This window comes from Vulpes lagopus, chromosome 2, assembly GCF_018345385.1.
Source record: "Vulpes lagopus strain Blue_001 chromosome 2, ASM1834538v1, whole genome shotgun sequence".
Classification (NCBI taxonomy): Eukaryota; Metazoa; Chordata; class Mammalia; order Carnivora; family Canidae; genus Vulpes; species Vulpes lagopus.
The window spans coordinates 128,060,660-128,077,450 of record NC_054825.1 but is presented as its reverse complement, the minus strand read 5'-3'; the positions used below and the strand labels follow the sequence as shown (position 1 = coordinate 128,077,450).

Below are 16,791 nucleotides of genomic sequence, written 5' to 3'. Positions count from 1 at the left end.
CTCAGGTCATGATCCCAGGGTCCTGGGATCGAGTGCCACATCAGGCTCCCTGCTCAGTGAGGAGTCTGTTTCTCCCTTCCCCTCTCCCCTTACCCACTGCTTGTGCTCTCGATTGCTCACTCTCTCTCTCTCTCTCTCTGGCTCTCAAATAAATAACTCTTTTTTAAAAAGAAGAAATTCTTAGAAATTAAAACTATTGCCAAATCAGTACAAGTTCTGATCAATAAAGTGGAGAATACTGAAAGTGGAAATTGATGTGGAAAATAAAAGGAATAAATATTTTAGAATACAATGAGAGGACAGGAGAGAAAACATAAAGAGACATGTCTTGGTTATATTTCTAAGTTCCAGAGATAAAGGGGCTAAACAAATACCAGAGTGAGAAAGAGGGAGGGAAAATGATTTATAAAATAAAGATAAAAAGAACAAAACAGGTTACCGACAAATAAATGAGAATCACACTCATTTCAGCAGAACAGACTTTGAAGAATAGATTTTTCATCTATATTATAGAATTCTGAAAGACAAAGTTGTCAAAGTGACAAAATTCATATGGTATCTGTAAGAAAATAATTTTGACTTGTAGTTGTAATCAGTGGCTAAAATATGAATATGTGAGGGAAATAAAGCAACGGTTGACATCTGGGAACTGAGAAATTTATATTTGAGTCTAGATAAATGTAGAGTTGAGAGGCTTAATGCAGTTATAAAAGAATTCTCAAAAATATGAAGGGATGGTATAAGAAAATTAGTAAGAATTAAAAACTAAAATTCCATGTAATTTCAATAAAACATTGGGAAGTGGGGATAATTATGTTGAAATTTATATTTCATCAAAAAAGAATTAGGATATCCTGGTCAGTTTTCAAATATATGCCAAAAACTTGTTTTTAAATTTTAGCAAAAAAATTTAAGGGCAACAACTAAGAGAGTTGGGCATAATAATCACTTAGTTCACTTTTTTAAAACACAGATGTTCAAGCTCCATCCTCTTGGTATTCTAATCCTGTAGGTCTAGGGTGGGGATCTATAGTCTCCATTTTAAGAAATTCCTCAGGCTGTACATCAAAGAACAATGGCAACAGAGTAAAAGACAACTCACAGAATAGGAAAAAATCTTTGCAAATTACACTTGTGATAAGGACTTAATATTTAGAATCTATAAAGAACTTCTAAAACTTGGTAACAACAACCAGAAAATACAAACCTAGTTTAAAAAGGGGAAATGGGCTTGAATAGACATATCTTCAAAAAGTTATATAAATGGCCAGTAAGCACATGACAAGGTAATATCACCAATCATTAGGGAAATGCAAATCAAAAGTACAGTGAGATATACTTCATACTCAGGATAATTTTTTTTTTTTTAATTTGAGAGATCTGTGTGTGTAAGCTGGGGTAGGCAGGGGCAGAGGGCAGAGACAATCATAAGCAGGCTGCATGCCCAGCACAGAGCCTGAGGTGGAGTTCAATCTCATGACCATTAAGATACCTATTACCAAAAATAGACAAGTCTTGATGAGGATATGAAAAAATTGGAGTCCTGTGCACTGCTGCTGGGAAGATAAAGTGATGCAGCTGTTGAAAACAGTATGATGGTTTTTAAAGCACTAAGTATAGAATTACCACATATACCCAAAGAATGGAAAGCAGGAATTCAGATATTTGTACAACCATGTGTATAGCAATATTATTTACTGTAGCCAAAATGTAGAAATAACCAAAATGTTCACTTATGGATGAATGGGTAAACAAAATGTATTCTGTACATAAAATGGAATATTCAGCCTTATAAAGGAATGAAATTCTTTGTTTTATTGAGATATAATTGACATAGAGCACTATATAAATTTAAGGTATACAGCATATGACTTGACTTACATATATTATGCATTGATTACCACAGTAAGTTTAGTTAACATCTGTCATCTCATATGTAGCTTCTCAAAAACGAAAAGGAATGAAATTCTGATACATGGCTACAGCATGGATAAATCTTTAAGACATGTTAATTGAAATAGTCAGATATATAAGGACAAATATTGTGTATTTCCACTTATATAAGGTGTTTGGAATAGTCATTAGAGACAAATTAGAATGGTAATTACCAGGAGCGGGAGGAAGGAGGGAATAGAGAGTTACTATGTAATGGATAAAGGTTTTAGTTTGGAATGACAAAGTTCTAGAAGTGGATGATGGTAATGGTTGCAAAACAATGTGAATTTTCTTAATGCCACTGAACTATATGTTTAAAAATAGCTAAAATGAGGAACATCTGGGTGGCTCAGTCAGTTAAGCCATCTGACTCTTAGTTTCAGCTCAGGTCATGATCTCAGGCTTGTGAGATTGAGCCCTGTGTCAGGCTCTCCACTGGACATGAAGCCTGCTTAAGATTCTTTCTCTCTTCCTTGCCCTCTGCCCCTCCCCACTCTACTCACATGTTCAGTTTCTCTCAAAAAAAAAAAAAATGTTAAAATGGTAAATCTTATGTATATTTTACCATAATTTTAAAAAACCACCCATGGGCTTCTGGGTGGCTCAGTTGGTTAACCATCCAAGTCCTGATTTCAGCTCAGATCTTTGGGTGGTGGGATCAAGCTCCATAGTTCCCCCAGAGTCTGCTTTTCTTTCTCCCTTTGCTCCTTTCCCCCTTGTTTTCATGCACTCTGTCTCTCAAGTAAATAAATTAAAAAAGAAACACCCAAGGTGATCGTTATACAGTTGATCCCTAAATCCACTTTGAGAAACATTAGAAATTAGGTACAAAACATCCAAACAGAACTTCTGAAAGAAATTTTTTTAAAAATCACTGAGAAAAATGTGATTATTTCAGTGAATGATTGGAAATATGAGTATGCAGTGAAAGGTGGAAGAAACTAAGAAAGCATGGCAAATACATAACATAAACTGTGAAAAATAAGGCCACACATAAATATGAATGGGATAAAACTTCCTTATTAAACAAAAAAAGAAGATGAAAATGGAAAGTTAGATCCAGGTTTATGCTTATTACTATATATATAAGATTTTAAAATAAAATATTTATTTTAAATAAAGTCATGATGGGGAACTTAATATCTCTCTCTCAAAAATTAATAGTTCAACTAAGCAAAACAAGAAAATAAATTATTTGAATAAATTATTTAGCCTTTGACTTAATAATGTATATAACCATATAACAACTTCAAATACCCAATCTCAAACATTTTAGAGCATACTTTTAAATGACTATATATTTTAATAGAAATCATGAGGACTAGATTACATGGTTCTAATACAAAAGAAAAGACCCTAGAAAAACAATGAACATGTAGCTAATAAAAATCTAGTCATATGGATGTTTTAAAAAATATTTTTAAGTAACACCTATATTGAAGAAATCAAGGAGTGATACCAGCAAGATGGCAGACTAGGAAGCTCTAGGTACATGTTTTCCCATGAGTGAATTAAAAAAAAACTAGAGACTGATTAAAATAACTTTATAGGAGCTGTTTAAGGTCAGTCGAAGATCTACAGAAATCAAGCAAATTCCTAATCAAGAAAAAGCTATATTCAAAACTGGGAAATTTCATGGCATCTTTACTGATTCTTGCCTCACCCCTATTCATTGGTGCAGCACAACCAGGAGGAAGCAACCAATTCCCAGTTCCCTCCCTCCTGGGTTGGAAAGAGCAGCATGGAACTCCTTTGCAACTTTCTAACCTATCTGTGAGCTGCTAAGGGAATGGTTTTTATTTCACCTGACAGTGCTTAGATGAGGAATGGTGGCATAGCTTGGACCTCAAACGGGTAGAAGTTGTTGAAAGCAGTGATAGGCCCCATGATGCATGAAAGCTACAGTGGGACAGAGAAGACACTGAAATGAGACTCTTTGGGAAATTGAAATATTTAAAAGCACATACACACATGACCCAGCTGAGACACATAACCAGAAATGACCAAAGTAGATTTTAATCTTTACTCTGAGGTGTTTGTTCCCAAGACTCAAGATATACCCTGCTAATTAATGAATGTTTTCCATACTGGTTTGCAAAGCCTTGAAGTGGCTATTTTATTAAATGGCCTTTTTTTTTTTTTTTTAACAGAAAAACACAGGGCATTTAAAGAAAGAGGAAAACATAGTTCAGAGGAACAAAATAAATAAATCTCCAGAAAGCATCCCTGAATAAACACAGGCATAGGACTGACTAGAGAAAGAGTTTAAAATAACTGTCCTAACTCTAAGAGCTAGATAGAAACTATGGACAAAGACCTAAAGGAAATCAGGAAAACAATATATAAACAAAATTAGAATATCAGCAAAGAGATAGAAATTATTAAAAAAAAAAAAAAAGAAAGCAGAATCTTTGAAACTAAAGGATACAATAACTGAATTGTAAAAAAAAAAAAAAAAAATTCACTAGAAAGACTTGTCATACTCAAACAGGGAGAACCAAGGATCAGCAAACTTGAAGACTGATCTAAGGAGCAAAAAAAACCTAAAGCAAACCAAAACCCCAAAGAACAACAAGAGCAACAACAACAAAAACCAAACCTAAACAAACGAACAAAGGAAAATGAACATAGCTTAAGGATTTTATGGGACATATTAAATAAAATGATAAACACATTATAGGAATCCAAAAGAAGAGAGAGAAAAGGACAAAGCTATTTGAAAAAATAATGACTGAAATAATAATGTTCAAATTTGGGGAAAGACATGAGTATATAAATACAAGAAGGTTAACAACCTCCAGGTAGAATAAACCCAAAGAGACTGACAATGAGACTTACCAAGTTGTAGGAGAAAATGTAATGGAGAAAATGAGAGGCAAATGGCAATGAGATACAAAAAACAAAATAGCAAAAGTAAGTCTTTCCCTATTGTTAATTGCTTTCAATGTAAATGGGTTCAACTCTCCAAAAGATATAGATTGGCAGAATAGATTTAAAAAACATCAACACACCATATGCCAACTGTATGCTGTGTAGAAGACATTCTGAGTTTAAGGTGAATATTGGTTGCACAGTTTGAAAGTGAAAGTTATGAAAGACAAAGGATAGTATACAATGGTAATTCTTAATTTAATTCACCCAGAAGCTATAACACTTATAAATGCAGCAAAGAAGCTCTAAAATATTAAGCAAATATTGACAGAATTGAAAGTGGAAATAGCTCTGCAATAGTAGTTAGACTATTACTAATACTAATAGACTTTAGTACTTCATTTGCAATAATAGATAGAAGGTCCAGTCAGAAGATCAGTAAGGAAAGAAAAACTTGACAGCTCTGTAGATACCTTGGGCCTATCAAACACATACAGAACTCTCCTTCCAACAACAGCATAATACATATGTTTCTCAAGCACACATGGAACATTCTCTATGATACTATTTGTGTGGAATATCTTTATCCATCCTTTTACTTTTTTTCCATGATAGGTCATATGTTAGGTTACAAAACATGTTAATAAATTTTAAAAGATTGAAATCTCAAGTTTTTTTTCCCTGACACAGTAGAATGAAATTAGAAATCAACAGCAGAAGAAACTCTGGAAAATCCACAGATACGTTGAAACTAAATGGGGCACCTAGGTGGTTCAGTTGGTAAGGCGTCTGATTCTTGATATCAGCTGACATGATCTTGGTATTGTGAAAGAAAGCCCCAAGTTGGGCTCCACACTGGGCATGGAGCCTGCTTGGGATTCTCTCTCTCTCTCTCTCTCTCTCTCTCTCTCTCTCTCTCCCCCCCCTTCTTCTGCCAGCCCCACCCAGGCCCACTTGTGTGCTCTCTCTCTTTAAAAAAAAAAAAAAAAAAATATATATATATAATATGTATAATATATATTTTATTAATATATATTTATATTAATTATATTTATATTATATATTTTATATTAAATATATTTTATTATATATATGTGGGGGGCGGGGTGCCTGGGTGGTTCAGTCTACTAAGTGTCCAAATCTTGATTTCAGCTCAGATCATGATCTCAGCTTCGTGAGATAGAGCTCCACATTTAGCCCCATGAAGCTCTGTGCTCAGCAGAGTGCTGGAGGTTCTCTCTCTCTCCCTGCCCTTCCCCAACTCACACTCACTCTCTCTCTACAATAAACAAATCTTTAAAAAAGTAAACAATACACTTTTAAACAACCAATGAGTTATAAAAGAAATCACAGGGATCCCTGGGTGGCGCAGCGGTTTGGCGCCTGCCTTTGGCCCAGGGCGCGATCCTGGAGACCCAGGATCGAATCCCACGTCAGGCTCCCGGTGCATGGAGCCTGCTTCTCCCTCTGCCTGTGTCTCTGCCTCTCTCTCTCTCTCTCTCTCTCTCTCTCTCTCTCTGTATGACTATCATAAAAAAAAAAAAAAATCACAAAAGAAATTGGAAAATATCTTGGGAAAAATGAAAATGAAATCAATGTAGTAAAACTTATGCAATGCCGTGAAAGGAGTGCAAAGAGTTTATAGTGGTAAAGACTTTAAAAAAGAATAAAGGTCTGAAATCAGCATTGTAGGCTTATACCTTAAGGAACTGGAAAAAAAACTAAATCTAGCTAGCAAAAGAAAGTTAATAAAGATTAGAACAGAGATAAGTGAAATAGACTAAAGAAACAATTGAAAATAGATCAACAAAACCAAGAGGTTTTTTCCAAAGTGATCAGCAAACTTGACAAACTTTTAGGCAGATTGACTAAGAAAAAAAAAAGACTGAAATAACTAAAATCTGAAGGAAAAGGAGAACATTATTATTGATTTTACAGAAATAGAAAGGATTGTAAGATAGTATTATAAACAGTTGTACACCAGCAAATTGGATGACCTAGATGAAATGGATGAATTCCAAGAAACATACAACTTTCCAAGACTGAATCAGGAAGAAATAGAAAATTTGAGGAGAACTTACAACTAATGAAAAGATCAAATCAATCATCAAAAATGCCAACAAACAAAACCCCAGGTCCAGATGGCTTCATTGATGGATTCTACCAAGCATTTTAAAGAATTAATACCAATCCTTCTGAAGCTCTTGCAAACTCTTGAAGAGAAAGGAATGCTTACTAATTTATTCTGTGAGGCCAGCATCAGCCTGATACCAAAGTTTTCATGGGAGAGGCACTATTATACCTATTGAGGAAGGTAGTGAAACACAACAAAATGAAGTAACTTGCTCAAGTTCACAGCCAGTGATTTCAGGATCTGAATTCATGCACCGTGATTTGTAAAGCCCACACTGTTAACCAGGCTTTCATCACTAACAGCTGTAAAGGAAACTAATCCAAGGAAAGCCACAGAAAAATCTACACTTTTTTTTTTTTGTCTTAACAATATTTGTTTTAATTTTGTTCTTTTTCATCTAGGCCATTAAGATCTAATATCTTATTTCTCCCAGGGTACTGTGTTTTGGTACTCAATTTAAGTTAGTTGACAATAAAACTAAATGAACAGCATTTCTTTTTCCCTCCCTGCCCTTCAGTTGACTGGCAGGAGAAACCAAGGAGAGAAAGGAAGATATAGACCTCCATACTGTGTAACAGTTTCTCCACACTTATTTTCATAGTAAAAAGACCATCAGTTAACATATCCCTTCTTAATGGACCTAGACACTGATGAGACATAGGTCCAAAGCAACATGTTGTAAGATTTTTTTCTGTAAAGATTAAAGAATATGTATTCTAGCAGAAACACTCCTATTCAAACAACTAAAGCACACACCCAAAAAACATTTCCTTAATTCCATTAAAAATTGTTTTTAAGGCTCCATTCCTTTGTGGAAACGGAAGAGATTGTAAATCCCTCTGTATCTAGGCTGCAGGATGGATGTGAGAATGTAGTAACTTACACTGGCTGTGCTGTGCCACAGGATTCCCCCATTCCCCTCTGTGGGTGCAAGATTTTCAGGGTCCCAGGATACCCTCTAGTAAAGACCATCTCTGTGAGGAGCAATGGGTAAAGGAGGCAGAGAGAGCACCAGATAAAACAACATAGAGTGACTTTACAAGGTCAAAACTAAATTACCCCAAAATTTTAAGTTTCAGGCATGAGGCAGTATGGCCTTGCCCCTGATTCCTGCCACTCTCCCCCACCCCGCCCCAGCCCATAACTGTAACAAATATTTAGAAATAGGTGACTTCATTCAGAACATCCAATAAAGCCTTCACCTGAGAGAAGCTCCCAGGCCTAGACCTACCATTAACCAGTGTGGTGAATCTGGTTATTGTTTTTATTAGCACAATGTTCCCTGTCGAAATACTTGGGAGGCTAGTCTGCATTTCTATAGGCTTGCCAGTTGATTAACTGTTCCCCTCCCCCACTTTTAAATAGTTGAGGGTATATATAATTAACATACAAAAACTGTGTTCTTTTTAAATTAAAATTTTAGTAACATTCCAGTTTTCTGTCCTAAAGCTACCTCCTGAACCCAAAGTTGTTTCATTTGATTTTTGTTGGCTTTTGTTTTTAATCTTTCTACAGAGCATATAGGATTGGGCAGTGCAGGGATGTGAAAGTATTTAGGCTGATATCTTTGGGAACTGTGGAGGAGATCATGTACTTGCGACAGGTATACAAGCAGGTAAATATATTTCCCTTAATTAAGAAGTAAATATTTTTCTATTTCAAAAATTTCAGAAATTTGTGTAAAATATGTTTTTTACTTTATTCTAATTTAATTTAATAAGATTATGAAAAATACTGTAGAATAGATTATGTAAAACATTCTTATGTTCATTGAACTTCAGAGCTGAAATTTTCTTTGAGTAGTACTTCTTAAACTTTAATGTGTACATGAATTACCTGGGGATCTTTAAACTACAGATTCTGATTTATTCTGAGTGGAGCCCAAGATTCTACATTTTTAATAAGCTCCCAGGAGTACCAACACTACTGCAGACCACAATTTGAGTAGCAAGGTCACAGCTCCCCAGTCTGTGGGCCAAAACATACTGGTATGCCACGGATGGGATACAGGTGCACTGACACATTGATCTCACAGCTCTCTGGGCAGCAAGATTACCTAACCAACTCCAGCCTTAGAAACTTTCTTCCCAGGTAGGTGTTCATGTTACCATTTTCTATATGTACCATTACATGAAGACAACTAGGAGGAAAATGCCTTAGAGGTATCTAATGTAACCATTTCATGTTGTACGTAATGAAAGTGGGACCCAGGGACACCCCAGTAAATGGAATTATAAGAATAGAACTCAAGTGTACTGACTACTGTGCTGATGCTTTTACTGTTCATCTGAAATTGTATTAACTCTTTAATATCCTTAGGGTATCAATTACCTCACCATTTAGGTCTCTAAATAAAATTTATTTAGTTTATAATTGCTCACTTGAGAAGATCTGGAATAAGGTTCAATTTAATTATAAATGTTAAATTTGAATTACTCCCTATATATTCTGTTGGCATCTATTTAAGAGCAAACATCTGCCACATGTGGTGGTAGTTAACCTAAGAATGATCCAATCTTAAATTTATCCTGTTTTCTTAATTCCAAGAATAGAATTGTACACAGCAGTTTTTGTTTTTTCTTAAAGCACTTAGCTCTGTAAGAAACCTTTCATCTTTTTGTTTTTTGGTATAGCACAACTGCTTGAACGTTATTTTGTTCAGATATATTTAACCAGTCTTGGAAAAGAATAGAACATTATTCTTTTTATCTTAGGAGCAGCTCTTTAGAATACTTGTCACAATCATGTGTAACTTTTCTGTCCCATTACTATATATTTGTAGCAATTTTATATACATTATATATATGTATGTATACATATATTGCATAATACTTTACTTCAGAAGATGAGGATAATGTCAGTTTTTAGAAGTTGCTTGTTAAAATATTTCTTAAGCATGAGCCCTTTAGGGAAGATTCAGCCATAAAATTAATAGGCAAAAATCAAGATAATATGGCAATTGTGTGAGGAAAAGGCAATAGATATGGTTTAAAGGTTGACTGGAGTTTGAACTAAGAGTACATATGGCATACACACTCTAACTAGCTTCCTGAGTATTCCTCAAATCCCTTGGGGGAAAAATCCAAAAATGATTTTTAAAAAATGTTTATTATTTGAGAGAGAGAGAGCAAGTGCAAAGGAGCAGGGGGAAGACCAGAGAGAGAGGGAGAGAGGGGGAATCTCAGGCAGACTCCGCTCTGAGTATGGATCCCCACACAGGGCTGGATCCCACGACCGTGAGACCATGACCTGAGCTGAAACCAAGAGTCAGACATTCAATGTACTGAGTCACCCAGGCACCCCAAAAAATGATGTTTTAAAAAAACATAAAAAATTTATAAAGTAAGAAGAGTTCTTTCTGCGGCCCAGAGGTTATAATGATCCCTAAAAGACAAAAGGCATTTGGGATCAGATTGAAGGAAGAAACCAAGCTAAACTCAGAAAGAGACTACTGAAAAAGGTAGGTGCAGCTTCTGGATATTCCAAGTTAGAGTCAGCAGATACTAAAAAGAAAAAAAATAATAATAAGAGAAGAGAGTTGTATGGTGACTATAATGCCCCCTCTTTGGGGTATCATTGATGATCTAACAAAATGGGTTAGCCTCATATAATCTTACCCCATTTGTAGCAAGTTAGATGTCTGTTCTCAAGTAGGAACAATAAATAGAAATACTGGAAGCAAAGAAGCAAGACAGAGCTCCGAATTTTGCTGAAATTGAGAAGAAAGTCCCTGCTGTTGCCTAGAAGATTAAATACTTGCACTTCCTAAATGATCACTGCAATAGGCTGAGATAAGAACGTAAGATATTTGAAGACAGATGAGTACCCAACAAAAAAATAATTGTTGAATAGTTTAGGAAAAGAAACACTATGAAAATGCCCTGAAAGATATCAAACTCTAATCCCTGGAACCTATAAATGTTACTTTATGTTGAAAAAAAGGGTTTTTGCAGATGTGATTAAGAATTTTGCAATGGAGCAGGTAGCCTGGATTAGCCAGGTGGGCTCTAAATCACAAGTGTCCTTATAAGAACAAAGCAAAGGGAAATCTGACACAGAAGAGAAAACAATGTTATCACAGAGGCAAAAATTGGAGCGATGTGGTCACAAGCTAAGGAATGCTGACAGTCACCAGGAACTAGAAGAGGCAAGGAATGGATTCTGTAGAGCATCTACAGAGAGCATGGCCCTGCCAAAACCTTGATTTCAGCCCAGTGATACTGATTTCAGACTTCTGGACTCCAGAACTGTAGGAGTAAATTTCTTTTGTTTTAAGACACCAAGTTTGCAATTTGTTACAAGAGCCATAGGAACTATTCTAGGCACTCAAAAAGGAAAAGAGGAAGAAGAAGAAGAATTAACATCAGAGAAAATAAAAATTAATAGAAAAGAGTAAAAAAAATTTAAAAAATATATAAGTAATATTTTTCAAAAGGTAAGAGGAACCCCTGTGTGGTTCAGTCATTAAGCTACTGACTTGATTTTGGCTCAGGTCATGATCTCATTGGTTGTGGGATTGATCAAGCCCCACATCTGGATATGCACTCAGTGAGGAGTCAGCTTGGTGTTTCTCTCCTTCTGCCCTCCTAGGTTGTAGGTTCCTAGAGATAAGAACAGATTACCAGAAAAGGAATCCATTAGCATCCAGAAAATGAAGAACTCCGGAAACAGCCTGAGTAGCAGAGAGCAAAGTTTTCCTCTAAAAGAGCCAACAGTTATTCTAGATTACAGAGCAAAAAGACAAAGATAGAATTCATGTAAGAAAAGCTAGGGGAAATGAATGCTAGATCTAGAAGTTCTGATACTAGTCTTATAGTCAAAGAGGGGAATAGAAGGAAGGGAAGGAAAGAAACTCAAAGAAGCACATAAAAAGTAGAAAACAAGAGTCCAAGAATTAATGGGCCCACTGAGTGCTAAATGAAAATAGATCTACACTTACACTATCTTTCTATTATTATAAAACATAAAGGATATAGTGAAAAATCCTTTAAATTTCCAGAGATAAACCTTCTGGAGAGAAAAAAAAAATTACCTATAATAGTACTAGAATTAGATAAACATCTAACTTTGTATTAGTGATTCTGGATACTTAGGAGCTATCATTTCAAATGAGAGAAAATGATGCCTTATGTGGTCAAAGAAAGTAAAGTTTTAATTCAGACCTTTCTTGTAAAACAAGATCCTAACCTAGACAGTGAATTCTGTCAAACAATTAACATTCTTTTTGGAAAGCAAAGGATGAGGGAACACATAACTTGTTTTAGAAAGATAGAAAAATGATGCCAAAACGTGACAAATATATTACAAGAACAGAAAATTATAGACCAATATCTCTTATGAACATGAATGTAAAAATCTTTAATAAAGTCTTTGTTAGAAGTTGAATTGTGTGCTCCCCTCCAAAGAGAAGGTATGTTAAAGCCCTAGCCCTATGTGTTACCATGAAGGGGATCTTATTTGGAAGTAGGGTCTTTGCAGATGTAATCAAGTTAAAATAAGATCATACTGGATTTGAGTGGGCCCTAATGCAATGACTGATATCCTTATAAGAAGGAAATTTGGATACAAACTGATGCTAGGAAGAATGCCATGTGATGAAGGAGGCAAAGATTGGAGTGATGTGGTTTCAAACCAAAATATCAAGGATTGGCAGGAACCTCTAGACATTAGGAAGGGTCTTCACTTGGAAACTTCAGAGGGAGCATGGTCCTGCCAACATCTTGATTTCAGACTTTAGCCTCCAGAACTGTGAGAGAATCAATTTTTGTTGTTTTAAGCCACCCAGTTTGAGGCATTTTGTTAAAGCAGTCTTAGGGAACTAATACAGCCTCAAAGGCAAATATTATAAATTTAACTAACATTTTTATGTGAAATTTCTGCATGACAAAGGATCTACAAGCCAAATTTAAAAAGTATCTAGGAGGAAAATTTCCATATTTATAATAAGCAAAGGATTAGCATCTATAGTATATAAAGAACTTTCACAAGCCAATAAAAAGACTATGATTACACATTTTATTGAAGAAAAAATATAAATGGTTAACACATATATGAAAGGATGCGTAACTACAGTTTTAGTCTAGGAATATAAGACAATACTGTGGTATGCACATCCCCCTTTTGGTGTGTGGGTTTTTTTGTTTTTGTTTTTGTTTTTTTGTTTTTTTGTTTTTTTAGGGAGGTAGGGAGATTGGTGCTATTCATTGTTGGTGGGGGTATTTGTAAAGAGGTACTCATGCTATTTTTGAGAATATAACTTGGTCCATTTATTTTATAGGCTAAGTTAATAACGTTTTAAAACACATAGCACCGGGGATCCCTGGGTGGCTCAGTGGTTTAGCGCCTGTCTTTGGCCCAGGGCGGGATCCTGGAGTCCCGGGATCCAGTCCCACGTCAGGCTCCCCGCATGGAGCTGCTTCTCCCTCCTCCTGTGTCTTTGCCTCTCTCTCTCTCTCTCTATGTCTATCATAAATAAATAAATCTTAAAAAAAAAACACATAGTACTTTCTTCCTATCTGACAGAAATACTCTCATATACATACAGTGAAGGATAAGGATTTATATTCAGCATTGTTAGTATTTGTTTAAAAAAATGAAAAAAAAAACAGCCTAAATGTCCAGTAGTAGAAGGATGATAAGCTAAATTCTGATGCACAGAACAGAAAAAGAAATTATAGAGTAGATGTACTGTTCTGGCAAGACCTCTAAGACATTCTTTTTTTAATTTAAATTCAATTTGCCAACATATCATGTAACACCCAGTGCTCATCCCATCAAGTGACCTCTAAGACATTTTAAGTGGGACCAAAACACCCAACTTGCAGAACAAGTACATCAATTATATTGATGCATAAAGTTATTTCTATGTGTATATATAAATAGCTTTAACTACAGTGAAAAAAGATCTGGAAGGATATGCCTAAACATCACAATGTTACTAAGACTGATAAAAGATGATTGGTATTATTCAAGATGGGCTTTCTTTCACTTTGATATTTTTGTTTGCATTTGTTATAATATTGCATTCAGATATTTTATACTTAAAAAAATAAAAACATCACTTACATAGCAACTGTACTCCTTCATGTTTAGAGCATTTCATATATTCTAAAGTTTGGCATTCGGAAATTCACCTTCCATCATTATATTTCTTATAATTTAGAAATACATTTTTATTTGCAGAAGAATTGCAAATTGCAAGAATAGCTCAAAGAACACCCAATTAACTTCACCCAAATTCCCAAGTTGTTAACATTTTATCATATTTGCTTTTCTCTTTCAGCCATGATCTTTATTTTTCTGAACCATTTGAGAGAAGGTTGCAGATTTATCACTGCTCAGTTTTCTAGTGTGTATCTCCCTCAAGGGGAAGGACACTCTCCTATTAATATATACATATAAAAATAATTTTATGCATATAAGCACTCAGTTTTGTGTGTCATTCTGCACTTGCTTTCCACCCCTACTTTCCTCTCCAAAATGCAGTTATCCAAATCAAGGAACTAACACTGCACTGATACAACATTAATTTGTAATCCACAAAACTCAGTCAGATTTCACCAATTTTCCTTGCAATTTCACCTCTCCTTTTTCTTTTCTGGTTCAGGATCCAGTCCAAGATAATGATTATAGAGTATTTCTTTTCATGTCTCTTTAGTTTTCTTTAACCTGGAGTAGTTACCCAAGCTTTACTTGTCTTTCATGACCTTCACTTCAAGTGTTAAAAGAGTAAGGTCTTTCCTTGTGTTAGCTTTCCTTAAAGTAGGTCCATTTGATGTTTCAGTTACTTAGGTTGTAATTTAACTTTGGTGAAATACTGATGATTTTTGTAGCTCCTATTTTAATGAGTCTTGAAAGGAGAAAAGTGTATTCAAATGTATGCTTTTATCATTAAATATTTTACATTAAGTGAATATTGCATACTGATGGGATCTTGACTCAGTTGGTAGAAAACAGATAAAATAGGAAATGTAAAATCTCAAGATCTCTTCTTCAATAAAACTGGCCCAATTACTATTATTTCACCATAATGGCAACATCTGCCAGGGAAATTAAAATAAATTTTCTTCCCTAAGGAGATTCTGCCTCTCCAGCTAAAGCTGTGTATATACAGAGAATGCCAGGAAATTCTGACATATTGTTGGAGCAAACACTTCAAAAATATCTTGTGTTTTTTCTGTTTTAGCAACTTCACTGTGTGGTGGTTGGAAGTGAAAATGCCAAGCGATATTTTGAAGCAGTTCAAGGATCAAAAGAGCATCGAGGAGAGCTGTTTGGGGTCTATAATCTCTTCAAACTAAGGTCTCAAGGGTCTTGTCTTACGAGGGACATCCTAGAGGTGTGAAATTGTTCCCTGATCTTTTCAGTAATGTTTTAAATATAGTTTTCTTCCTCAGGAAACTTGAAATATAATTGCTAGTACCTTTTCAGAGAAATTTGTGGTTTTCCTGATAAAAAATGCCTGTGTTTAGGATTTCTACTTTTAGAAAAATAAATTTATCGTACCTCTAAGCTAAGATTTCCCTATGCATAATTGTAAATAATGTATATATACAAATACATATACATATATTAGATAGTATGACCTCTAAGACCATTTTCAGACTGGAAAGAAAAGTATATTATTTTGAAAACAGCTGCTAAAGTCAAGAACTAAAAAAAAAAAAAAAAAAGGAGAGACTTTCCTAAATAAACAAAAATATAAAATGTGTTTTGATTAAGAATTACCAAATACTCCCTGAGATACACTCTCATGTCTCATGGAGATTTTTGTTTTCTGTTCCCAATAAAAATTCCACACCAATATTTCAGACTCTCCCAGTTATGTTCATCCTCAGCATACAGATGTTTCTTATTCTTCAAACAGAAATTTATATCTTTTTTTTAAAACCTAGCTTAAGTTCTTTGATATATCAGGATACTAAGGGTATTAGCCTATTTTCTAGTCGATATTGATGTATCGTAACATCCTGAAATATCCTCTTTCTCAATCCCCTCATCATGTAGACAAGGAAAATGAGTCTCAGAAAACTCAAAGACATTTTCCTTAACTTCCAGGACTTTGTAGTAAAGCCTTCACATACTTTATTGATTTCATCAGTTTTATAAAAACAGGTCAAGAACAATTGGTCCCTGTGCTTAAAGAACTTAGACCATCTTGACAAGAGGTAAAAGAGAATACTTACATAATGAACATGTAATATCAGTAAGCATGGTAAGATGGCTAAGAAGGAGGCACGTATGTGTGTATCCTGTGAATATTGCAACTGTTATGCAGTACCTCATGTACTGCTGAATTTAATTTTATGGTAACTATTTGATTTCAATTGAGTGTCCCATTTGAAGTCCTCCTGTCCTGGGGTGCCTGTCTGAGTCAGTCAGAAAAACATGCAACTCTTGATCTCAGGGTCATGAGTTCAAGCCCCATGTTGGATGTAGAAATGACTTAAAAATAAATTTTAAAAATAAGTTCCTCTGCCTTTTTCTTCTTTTGAATATGCTGTCTCTTTCATGGACTCATTCTTTCCCATTCCTCTTTTATAAAGTAGCCTTGTTAGTATTTCGGGCCCCCCCTCAGATATACTTCCTTCTCAGAGCAGTACCCAACATACCATCTCCTATTTGTGTTTCTCATTTGAAATTATTGCCTATGAAGTTTGTTAGTATTATATTACTTATCCTCTTTTCTGTCATTTATCAAATATTCAAGTTCTATATTTTATCAGAATAGCAACCTATCCCTTAAGGAAATGTTAGGGTAAGACATTCAGTATGACAGCTTATTAAATTGAAAGTTCTCTTGTTTTCTGGTTGTCCTAAGTATATCTTATTTTTCCTCCAGGATTGTTTAT

At 34.9% G+C, this 16,791-nt stretch overlaps 1 protein-coding gene across 3 annotated transcripts in view; it reads left to right on the top strand.

Moving 5' to 3' along the window:
* Positions 1-16,791, top strand: part of ERCC6L2 (ERCC excision repair 6 like 2) — a 124,319-nt gene that overhangs the window by 67,592 nt on the left and 39,936 nt on the right. For all 3 annotated transcript variants that reach the window (XM_041742919.1, XM_041742918.1, XM_041742920.1), the window contains 2 exons: positions 8,456-8,555; positions 15,126-15,278. In XM_041742919.1, coding sequence (XP_041598853.1) covers positions 8,456-8,555; positions 15,126-15,278 — 253 coding nt within the window. The remainder of the gene's footprint in view (positions 1-8,455; positions 8,556-15,125; positions 15,279-16,791) is intronic.